The sequence below is a fragment of the Sinocyclocheilus rhinocerous genome, unplaced genomic scaffold (assembly GCF_001515625.1).
Source record: "Sinocyclocheilus rhinocerous isolate Xijiao unplaced genomic scaffold, SAMN03320098_v1.1 scaffold617, whole genome shotgun sequence".
NCBI lineage: Eukaryota > Metazoa > Chordata > Actinopteri > Cypriniformes > Cyprinidae > Sinocyclocheilus > Sinocyclocheilus rhinocerous.
Window position 1 is genome coordinate 133,229 of NW_015632743.1, and position 12,647 is coordinate 145,875.

The window sequence follows — 12,647 nt, forward strand, 5'->3', positions numbered from 1 at the left end:
TTTTACATTTGATTACTTTAATTTCTGTAGTCTTCAATGTAAAAATTAAATACAGATTAATGCTTACCATTAAAGTTATAAAACAGTAATTTTCTTTGTCTTTTGTTCTTTCCGTGCGTTCACACCGCTGCCGTCGAGAGCGTCAAAGTGGCCGGAAGTCATTCATTTTCAATGTGAGCCGGCATCGAGCAGCGGCGCGGCACGTCTTGGACGTTGAGGAGAGTTGAAATCAGGTCAACTTTATGGTAATGAGCTATGACGCGGTTCGGCGGCATCTGGCAGCAACCAATCGGAACGTAGAAGTCCAACGCTTTAGAGGATTCCAGAGAACGCAGTCCTGTAAACTTTGGTTCCGACCACATTAGTTCCCAAGCAAAATGGAGGAGAGGTTGATTATTGCTGTGGCGGGTTTCCCAATAATCTATGACGTGTCCCTGTTTGCATACAGGGACATAAATAAAATTTAATAAATGATGCGTGGACCAAGGTGTCTGAGATTGTTGTGGTGTTCCTGGTGAGTTGCTGATGTGCATTAACGTTATAGGAATAATAATCTAATGATATAATAAATAATAGTATAACAGTCCCAGTTCACTTTTAAACCTTTAAATCAATTTTCATGATTATACTTACATTAAGTAATGTTTATACCTGATTATACTTAAGTAACATTTTCAATTCAGGACTTTTACTTGTATCAGAGTATTTTTACAGTGTGGTATTAGTGCTTTATACATTATGAGGTAAAGGATCTTAATACTTTCCACAACAATATTTAATGAGGTTAACTTATAACGTTACCCTCCTTGTGGTCAGTCTGCACAAGATCAACAAACGTGTTTGCGTTGCGTCCCCTTTAAATACAAGATAAGCATTCGATCTACGTCAGAGCGTCCACAAATCTTTCTACAGCGTTGTTGGCAGGGCAGCCAGAGCGATTTTTGACGCTCTCGACGGCGGCGGTGTGAACGCACAGTAATTGAATAGTTTGTATTTTTTATTACAAACTATTATATGTAAGTGCGAACTCGTGAAATATGTTATATTATGTGCAGCAGCAGTATTTTTTACATGCTCGCGGCAGCATGTCTGTAGATGTATTGGCAGTAGAAAATCTCAGTACTTGCTCTGCTGCAGCAGCAGCAGCGTAGTGGATTTATTCCACTAACCAAACACATTAACATTTCCATGTATATTACCATGCTAAACTCATGTCATGACAGAATTGTTGTTGAGTGAAAATTGGGCCCTAAATTTTGTAGTGCATACCTGGTATTAGATTGTGTCTTTTTCATTCAAACATAGTGATCATCATTCACATGAACAAATACAAATTTGCCTTTGATTGTGGGCTTTTGTCTGCGATCTCTATTAACTGGCGGTGAGTTGAAAAATCAGGCCTAAAATCTTGTAGTGTGTGTGGATGGCGTTAAATATCTAGATCTGTCTGCATTCCAAGTCCTGTGGTGTGAAATCTGTTTTGACTAAATCTTACATCAACAAATGACAGACATTTGTGTAGTGTGAGAACAACAACAATCTGATGACTTTGAAAGTCATGTTGTTTATGGGTGGCATAAGAAATCACAAAATAGTCAGAAGTCAGAAGAACAGGGACTGTAAGGAAAGCAGGTTTGACGAATCAATGGTCTGGCGTTTGCAAGTTAGACTCCTAAAAACACCTTTGCTCATGTGCAAATAAGTGCGCGCACAACCACGGATGATTAATTTTCCACTTAAGTCGAGTCTGGGGTGTGCGGATACAGCATCGTCTGCGATAATATGGTAAGTGTTGTTGTAATGATGTACGATCTGACATTATCAAGTAGGCTATATCACCAAATCACACACAGAGTGCACGCACGTTGATTTATTAGTCTATTAAAACTCAAAATTCATTCAAGGCATTCGAAATTGTAGACGGCAAAAATGCTTCTGTATGCTTTTTATATATATATAATTTAATATAGTTAACTTAATCTATATCACACAAAGAGTACCGGTTTTCTGCAGATATCAGCATGATAACACATTTAATAATTTTATGTTAAAAACAAAACATTAGGCCTATTTATGCATCTGTAACTGCAGTTTAAATGCATCCATGTCCCCTCTGAGATGCATAAACGGTGTAAATACATCTAAATGCTATTTCAGATGCAGATTCCAGAAATGTGTTCTTATGTTGGAATGAAAGACACTAAGTACCGGATGAAGTGCTTCTTATTCTTACCCAAAAAATACAAAATGGAAGAAAGAATTAAAACTTAACACAATCTTGCTACTCAGGCTGTGTATGAACATTTTTATATATATTTATTTGCTTCTTTTCCATTTTGCATTTACTTGTACTTTTACTTTCAATACTACGGGCATTTTGACATAATTTTGTATGTATTTGTAGCTCACAAGCTGTTTGAGACTGAGCGCGGCTTGTGCGCTCCACAAATATAGATCAGTGGTGGTGTGTGCTTTTGGTGTAAGCGCGAAACCTGCGGGATTGACTAAAATAATGCGCAATACAAGCACTATTTAACTGGAGCGAATGAGACGCGTGTGTGAGAGAAGTGGTCGTCGGAGAGAAGAGAGCGAGAATGCGCGGCTGACATTATTGCCTGTGCCGCTGGTAACAAAATGGATCAGCTCGGAATCGGAAAGAAGTGAGACTGACCGGCCGGTCACCGACCCGGGCCGATCATGAGGAAAATTGGCTGATTCCGATCCCTGGCCGATCGATCGGTGCATCTATAATTAAAACTTTAACTTGAACATAATAAAAATCAACCTGACTTGAAATATGCAATGACCACATCACACTTGAAATCCAATTATATTAATCTCAACTGAAAAATAAATAAATGAAGACTGGAAATGGATTCAGAATGAGAATCAGTGATCACTGCAAATGTTTCCTTTGTCTTGCATTTGCTTACAAACAGACAGTAGGATACTGTAGCCCTCTCCTCTCATCAGCGGTGCTCTATAATGGTGCCAGCTGTTTACACGTACATGCCCAGTAAAATGTGTCACCATCCAAAATAGTAGTAAATCACCGGGGAGGAGACCGGATCCGAACCCTGACACTGAGGGCTAAAGAACACCCTGCCAGTCAAGCTAATGGCGCTGTATATTTGGAGCCTCCTAAAACACGATGACTGTATTCAGTCCTGTGAGCTTGTTTTATCACTTTGAATGCAGATATTTTTGTCAAATAATGAAACCAATGTAATTGTTTACACGGCCATTTGTGATCCATTTCAGTGTGGACCAGACCTCAGCGTCAGTTGTCCAGGGATGAAACACAGTGTCCACAAAAGCTGGTGTGTTTTGACAGTCTGGACTAACATTGAGAAGTCTCTTTAGCAGCAGGTTGTGTCATTACTGTCTGCATAATTGGTATAGTAACGGCTGAAACGTGCATTTCTCTCTTTGTAGTATAATTAAGCCCATCAAGCTTCTGTTGACTGCTCAAAAATTCATTTAGTAGTATCAGGACCTCTTTATTCATTTGATCACAATGTTTCAGCAGAGATTCTGTGAAATGTATCCTCGTGAAACACAGATGGGATGAAATTGGATGACTACGCATCAACTGCAAAACTGTGAAACTGGCAAATCAAAAATGTAAATTCGCGTTCACAATGACAGTAATTAAATGGTTACTACGGTATCCACCTGTATCTGCAAGCAGATCACTCTATTCATTGTCATTGGTAGTCGCTGTAGTGTGTCACTGCTCATTTGCATAAGGGTCAAGGACAAATAAGTGCGTCCTTGATAAAGAAAAGGAAAAACAAAAAGCTAATTGAAAAATTCTTAGAAATGTATTCTGTATTAAAAAAATAAATAAAATAAAATAAATAAATACAATTAAGAAATGTTTAAAAGTAATGACTAAAAATGTCATGTGGTGTAACTATCAAATAGTGCTGGGCAGTATGACCAAAAATTAATATCACGGTATTTTTCAAAATTATACTGGTTTCACGGTACATGACGGTATTTTTTTTTCATGCATGACCGGGTGTTAACCATCCGGTATTGCGGTATTTTAAAAATTCATATCATAACAAAAATAAACACCGGTATTCGGTATGAACCGGTATACCACCCAGCACTACTATCAAAGGTAAATAAGGTAAAAAGTATGTATTATTATATATACCATATACAATGAATTATATTTCATTACATTTCAAGACATTATACAATCTGAACTAACCTTGTCATAAAAATATAAAATTATCTGAAATATTTGACCTTGACACACGTTCATGAGGATCTATGGGGTCCTTTTTGTCTAAATGTCTAAGAAATAATACTAGAAGAATATGGAAAGCTACCTAAGGTTTTCTTTTCAAGAGTTACATTTTTGTAATGAGGACATTTAGAGTCACTAAATGTATGAATTGCATTTTTTATATATTTTTTAATAAATTATTGGATCTTGACAAAAGAAAAGCAGCCCAAATTGCCAAGCAGAATGCAAAATGCTTACTATAATGGCCAGGTCAGCCAAAAAAACTCATTCAAGTACGGACTTCAACGCATCTGATTGTGTTTGTCTTGCGTTTAGGAGCGGGACACTTTTCTGAGAAAGGGAAAATGGAGGGTGGTCAAGCTGAAAACAGGAAGATAGTTCACCTTTTAACAAGTCCTGGACTCCAAAGGAAAGTGTTATAGTGCTGGCCGTCTGACAGAGAAGTCCTGGGGCCCAATCATACACCCGGCGCAATGCGGCGCCAGGCGCGACGCAAGTGTTTTTTGCTAGTTTCAGCCCGACGCAGTTGTCATTTTCACGTCCTGCGCCACATTGTTTAAATAGCAAATGCATTTGCGCCCATCTGTGCACCCATGGGTGTGCTGGTCTGAAAACGAGGTGTGTTCAGGCGCATTGCTATTTTGAGGCAACTGACATAGACTGCGCCTTTGACCAACTGAAACCTGGTCTAAAGTCAATGGCGCAATATTTTTTTTGTTAATTAAAGAGTGCGTTAGTAATATGCGCCTATAGACGGCTGAACAACGCATGTACACTCTCCTTATTACACACACCAGGACACGCAGCAGCACACAAACATGCCAAATATTAAAAACGAAAGGATTACAATGTAAAAGATTATTACAATGTAAAAGATTATTATTTTGCCCCGTACGTTCCCTTTTCTCTCTGGAGAAGCATTCAGTCTTTGCTCTTGTAAATTCCGCAGTGTAAATAGCGAATCCGCCATGGCGAGAGCACAACTGGCTCTTAAAGGGAATGGGAGATGAGACTCTGATTGGTTTATGGCACGTTACGCCCAAAACACACCCATGACTCATTAAGAGAATAGGGACAACCCTTTTAGACAATGCGCCGGGCGCGTCGACTGTTTATCCCGTCGTTAAACTAGCAAAAGTGGATTCGACATGCCCTAAGTGCACTTGTGCCGTGCGCTTAGGTCGTTAAAATATGGCCCCTAATGTCTAGTCATATAGAAAGTCTTTGGAAGAGGACAGCTAAAAATACGTAAGGATTTCTAGTACATGAACGGACACTGATATGCCCCTATCAGCCATCATGAGGTTTGCTAATCACCCCAGCACATGACTCCAATATTCTGGGTCGACTTCATGCCAGTCTTGTCATCATCTACTCAGAGGAGTGATTAAAGACTAATCCAATCAAGAGACAACAAAGCTTTCTTTGTATCAAGAACTAAAAAGTTCTTTCACCATATATAGTTGAGAGAATACCTCGTGATCGCTTAGGCATAGGACCCTTATATGTATGCACAGGAAATGGCTAATTTAATCACACCCTCAGGCTTGCAGAACAATAATAATTAATTCCCTAAAATTAAGTAATCAAAGACATTACAAATCGCTCTGTACTAAAAGTTTGAATGATTGTGAATAAAATCATCTCTGGTCAATAGCTATGTTTCCATCACCCTGTTTTTATATGCATTGTGAAGTACTGCATCATAAATGAGTGATGGAAACGGCAAATTTCGAGAAAAAAAAATCCCTTAATTCGCAAAAAAGTTTTTACGCTCGCTTGAGGTGGTTTTTGACTTGTGCGAAAGAGGGTTAATGCGTATAATGGGAGATGGAAACGCATTTGCCGAATAAATTCCTCCATGCGCATCAAAAAAGTCATGTGACTTTGCGCTATGGGACCTGACTAACCAGTGGACCGAACTCGTTACACAGCATCTGAAATATTATGGTCATTCTGAAATGCACGAGCAAAGTCTGTCATCAAGTATTTCTGTATAATTGCCTCCCAGACCTGACTTACGCGACTGTGTTCCCAAACAGCAGGCATCCACCTCCAAAAGCAATGACCGCATTGATTATGTTTTGCCTGCTAGCTCTGAGGCGCATATCATTTATTATATATGAAAATTAATATATTCAGTGGCTTCTCCTAATTTTCTTAGTGATATTTAGTGCCAGTTTATCAGGAAGTGACGAGTTTGTTCTCTTTGACTCGTGGATGGAAACGGTGCTTATTCGATATTCCAATTTTGCGCAGAAGTTAAATTCACAACACTGGATGGGAACCCAGGTAATGACACATGGAAAAGATAATATCCATGTTTTGCAGAGTTTTCTCTTCACAAGCAGCGTCTATCTCACTCTCTCCATTGAAACTGAACTGGGAACTGCATCCAAATAGACTCGTGCCTATAGATCATGCAGGTATAGTATGAATTTAGGAAGCTTTAATACACAATTTCTGAGCTTTAGCTTTTAACACTACAGAGTCTGTACATTCAGCAGGAGAAGATTTGATTTTGCTTCACCCTTTTAGGTTTCAAGGCAACAAAGGCTTTTTACAAAAATGTTACTAGACTATTGAGACATGTTCTGAAACAATCCATTCTTGCTGCTTTTAACACGTGGAGCGTGTTTGCGGAGCCGCCAGACTAATGCAATGTTTATCTGTTTTCAAACTGCACAAATGTGAAGTACAATTAATTTCCTTAAAAATTGCCCAAAATGAACCCAAGGTCTTCTCATTACCGCTCTCCAACATTCAGTGTCGTCTATGCAAAGAGTCAGGGGTTCTTTTATTATTTTACCCATCTCATTTCAAAGCTCTCGACAAATAAAGAGAGCATGGTGAGAGGGAAAAGCACTCACAGATAAAGAGCGAGAGAGAGAGAGAGCTGTGTGGGAGGAGGGTGGAGATGTCATCTTTCTCTGTTACCTGGCAGGGAAGTAACCCTGCTAATAACCTCAGCCGCTCGCTGACACATCTGCTATAGAAAAGCCAGGCCTCTATGATGCTTCGATGACACGCACTGCCCACTGGCTTTCAGAAAATATATATTTAACATACCGGCTGGACATTTTTTGCCTCATCAATTTGGAATAAAAAAAGCTTGAGAATATTGAAACCTGTTAATCAAAGTTTAGAGCAATATATCCTCTGGGTAAAATCCTAATGATGATGTAGAAACGTTTACATGCACAGTTATTGGCTCATTAGAATCTATTCATTCCCAGTGGACATCCAGTTTACTTGCTCACGTTATCATTTAAATTTTTATAATAGCATAAATAATATTTTTTGAGCACTTTTCATTTTCAGTTTGTGTGCTTGAAATGTTTTTGTAAGCCGCCTTTTGAATCCATCTTTACCCCCAAGAGTCAGCACTCCGTTCATGCATTCTGTCTGCGCTATTTTTAAATTCTGCTCTACGTATACATGCGTCAGATGAACATCTTTTCCACCGCATCTTGCATGTCTTGCCGTTTTCCTTTCTTAGTTTAGAAAATGGCTTGTCGTGTTAAAAATAGTTCAACTTTTGCTGCGCAGGGCATCAATGTCAATTTTACACCAATGGCCCAATCAGAAGAGTGTGGGGGCGGGACACTCAAGTGTACTGAGAGTATACAGTAGAAACTGTGCATTCACCTCAGGGTTCAGAAACTACATTTTTTTGTGTTCAGAGTAGAAACAGCATTTTAAGTGCTAGCCTCCCTTTCAAGTGATGTTTCACTGGTGAAATAAAAGAATGCTCAATAACATTCTTATGAAATGAAAGTACACTGCGCTATGATCAGCTACGTCATTAAACACATGGATGTAGATCTTTATGCATCTCATTTGACAAATCTTTTGATAGCACAGAGCCTTCCTGGTGCAGAATCTGCCACTGCACAGGTGAACTCTTTCCCTCATAATGTAAGTGCATGACGGAAAGCAAACAGAATGTGTTTCTGCATTTCAATGCATTGATTTTTAATAGTTTTTCTATTAAAATGTGGCAAAAAGACACCTTTGCCATCTGAGATGCATCTTGTTGTTCTCTGCGTTCATTTCCATTCCGCTGTGCTGTCTCATATTTTTAAATGCAACAATGAGTTCTGTGTAATTGGTTTCTTAATGTACTAAAAAAAAAAATGACAAAGAAGAACCAAATTTCTTTCAAACAAAAAAGTTAATAAAATGGAGAACCATAAGATTTTATTTTTACGTAACCTATAAACTCCTTTTTTATTGTCTTTTTTCCCAATCACACAATTTAGTTATCATCCCAATTCAGATATCAATCGAAAGCTTAAACACTCAAAATTCACCCTGTGAAAACTGTTTTGAAATCAGACACGGGAATGATACTTTAAATCCTTTCTGCGTGCTCCTCCCCCTAGTGGGCGGTGTCAAGTGTCAAATTACAAAATTTCCTACAATATTTTCCAATCAAACTTTTCTAATCTTGACAAAACGCATATTATTGGAATGGCCTGAGTCTGGTGACAATTTTGTGATAGAAGTAATATTGTGACAAAAATTTATAATTTTTTGACAGGAAAATGCATTAAAAAAATCCATTTGTGAGTTTGGGTGTCACCATTTTTTTGGTATAGCACATAAACAAAATCTCATAGGAACCTAAATATTTGTGATAACAACTTCAAATTTGGAACATAGCTACACATATGGCTTTGGTTTCATCGAAAATTTTGATTTCAAAATATTCAGTAAAATATTTATTTTATATACAATATTTCTTAGTACACTACAACTTTTTCAGACTTTTTTTTTTTTTAATGCTTTACGACAATAATCTGCTGATTGTCGTCTTAAAAAGAGACCAACCTTAGGTATGTATTCCAAAGCGTTCATGAATTACAACCATTTTCCTTTGGCTAGTGCATTTTCATGTATATGTTCAAAAAGGAGGGGGGGTTGACAGTTAAGAGGTTAAGTCTTTTTTTAAATTTATTAGGTATTTATTAATTTAAATTATTAATTTACAGTTTAATGCTGCTTAGTGTAAAAACTTGCATTTGCCGTTAAGATCCCTGATTCATTCTCCTATCCGCAGACAGTATTAAATATTTTCTTTATAACTGCTAAGCTTAAAGTAAAATTGTTACACAATAGACAAATTTCGGTAACACTTTATTTTAAGGTGTCCTTGTTACACATGTTACATGTACTTACTATTATAATAACAATGAATTATGCATAATTACATGCAAGTAACCCTAATCCAAGCCCTATAGTAAGTACATATAGTTAATTAATATTACTCAGTACTTAAATGTATAATTACACTGTAACAAGGACACCTTAAAATAAAGTGCAACCCAAATTTCTATAAATAAGCTTCAAAAAAAGTTGGTCTGTCAAAGTCACTGACATTAAGCAGAATAAAGGTTCCTCATATCGGTTGAGAAAAAGCTTGTTGCACATATATTTTCTTTTGCTGTGGATTACTGTGTTGTTGTTTTGGAAGCGAAGTGTGCTCATGACAAGGGAGGTGTGAGAAATTGGAAATGGATGTCATGAAAATTTATCAGGGTTGACAGAAATGGTTTCATTTCTGTTTTCTGTAACATTGTGCAAATTATTCCGTTGTTTGTTACAGTTTTCGTTCCTGGAGTCGCATGTCTTAATAATATCGTAATTATGGACAAATGGTGATGACAAGCCTGGTTGCTAAAACATGTCGCGAGACCGTGGTGTTCTGTTCCGTTCCACTGCACACCGTCTAGCTGATCTGCAGAAATACATCTTGTGTGTGTAAGGCAGAAAATTATCCACAAGATGATCTAATATCAAAACACGAACAAGCAATACAGTATGGGTGAACCTCATGAAAACATGTCCCAGTTATATTCAAAAAGAAATTATATTTTGCACTGCAACAATTAAGCACATTTTTTTCTCTAAAATGCATCCATGCGTCTTTGAGTTTGCTTGTAAAGATTATTGTTGATGATTCTGATCATCATAAAATCAGCATAAATTAAAAGCAGTAAAATAAAATAAACCATTGTTATTTTCCCAATGTAGTACCATGCATTCATGGGGGAAAAAGTGCTTAATTGTCAAGAAAATGTTCTTGCGTAAAATACATGTTTATTTTTATTTTTTTTTATTTTTCGAATTTGGGGTGAAACATAATCTGGACATGTTCTTGACGGGATTTACACACATGGAAATAAAAACAATTGCTTTGTACACAAAAGTCCTCGCAGAAGGGTCAGCACTCTCCCTCTGGACCGCCTGCATTTCAAAGACAAGCCCGACTCATTTGAGGACAGTAAAATCTCGAGTCTGGACAGAGTGGACAGATGGGTTGAGAGAGGCGTAAATGAGGAACATTAGAGAACTCACACTTTATGCTTCGCTACATTTCTTCGCTACAGAGAAATGTCAAGCCGCACATAATCAAAGTCACCAGTCTGTTTAGGAACGGGCCTCGCAAATCACATTTTGGTGCGTATTACTATCCGAAAAGTAGCAACTCGAAAAGTTGCTAACGCGTGTGACTCAGAGCTGAATGTTTTATAATCGCTCACACATCAGCGCATACATAGAGATAAAGAAATCCTCCTGGATGTCTCTGTCTCCGTGCGAGTTGTGGGACGTTTGTACGGATGTGTTCTGATGTTTATCATTGATCTGAGCGTAGTGAATGCAGTTGCCATGGTGACGATGACTCACCCCTCCCCGCCGACTTTGGTGATCTTGAGTCTGAAATCGACCGAGTTGTGGCTGGGCGGCTTCCACTTCAGAATGTCATCACATCTGCCCGGCTTATATTTCTACAGGGACAACACAAACACAGAGACCAACTCACTTTATGACATAAAGCAAACAATGCAGGAGAAAAACAACACTCCTTTATTAGCTATATAAAAAAAGAAGAATGCTACATATTATCAACAGTAACGCATCACCAATTTGTAGGGCCCCCTGAAAACAATGAGACCCAAAACTAGACCTCATGCATCAGCGTATATATATATCACGGCATAAAAACGACACCCTTTAGTCTTTTTGCTGTAAAATCTTCAATGATTTGTAAGAAGTAAACATAACTTTAATATTGTTAATAATATTTCAAGATGACCACTTAGTGGATGAAGCAACTTATGTTTACTTGATTAGTCAGATGTTTGTTCAACACATCTAGGCATACTTAATAATAATAATAATAATAATAATAATAATAATACATTTTGTGTGTCCTGAATGATTTTAGGTTGGCCAGAGTGAAAATTCAGAAAATGAGGGAATACGTTCTTGACTCAGTACAGTAAGATTATTATAAGAACTGAATATAAAAGAAAATAAAAAAAAGGAAAAACAAGTTCAATAAAAACAGACAAAAAAAAAAAAATCCTTCACAGGTTTAAAAAAAAACATTAATATGCGTCATGTGACTATGGGAACATTCATTATACATTCATGTCGACATTCTGGACGTGATGAATCAAATCTGGAGAAACCAAAATGTGGGAAGACAAAAATGAGGCAAAGTAACAGATGTGTTGCCAGGAAACAGGATTTGAGCCAGCAGGACCGCTACATGGTGGGAGGTTGTACCTCTAAAAGGCTCAGTGTAAGATTGGGGATGAAAGTACGGTTGTTACAGGTCAAGAGTATCCAAACAACCCTCTCACTTTCCACCATACTGGTCTCTGCAATAATCAAAGCTGTTCACCAGCGGCAACACTAATGATGAGGAGAGGATACAAACACTAGTGCCTAGTAACTGTAAGAGCATCGTCTCAGGAGAACCGGTAACTTCTCACAGCAACATGTGGCTATTACATTTCCAAACGGCCTGAAAGCAACTTTATAACATGGAAAATTCCATTACTGAAAGCTGATTAGTCAATACAGAATTCCAGACATTATAATGTACAACAGAGTAAATTAATGGAATGATTCACCATGATTCTTCAGTGAAAAAGTCATCTTGCCTGAATCAGGGTAGAAATATGCACAGATCAAGCACTGTTTACAAGCAAAAGAGTTCAAAACAAACATGTGATCCTGGAGCACAAAAGCAGTCTTAAGTCGCTGGGGTATATTTGTAGCAATAGCCAAAAAAACATTGTATGGGTCAAGATTATCGATTTTTCTTTTATGCCAAAAATCATTAGGATATTAAATAAAGATCATGTTCCATGAAGATATTTTGTAAATTTCCTACCGTAAATATATCAAAACGTAATTTTTGATTAGTAATATGCATTGCTAAGAACTTCATTTGGACAACTTTACTAATTAATTACTAATTAATTTACTAATAAGTATCGCTTTTTATTTCTCCTCTTTCCTATTACTAGTTTCACTTCTGTTTCAGTTTTTATAACCATTTCTTACTATGTGTAAGTAAGTTGTTGTTTTT

The 12,647-nt window shown here is 37.4% G+C and overlaps 1 protein-coding gene across 1 annotated transcript in view; it reads right to left on the bottom strand.

Annotated features, from left to right (window-relative positions):
* LOC107742988 (mRNA-capping enzyme) overlaps positions 1–12,647 on the bottom strand; it is a 119,045-nt gene that overhangs the window by 23,637 nt on the left and 82,761 nt on the right. Inside the window, exon 13 of the mRNA XM_016556081.1 lies at positions 10,952–11,052. Coding sequence (XP_016411567.1) covers positions 10,952–11,052 — 101 coding nt within the window. The remainder of the gene's footprint in view (positions 1–10,951; positions 11,053–12,647) is intronic.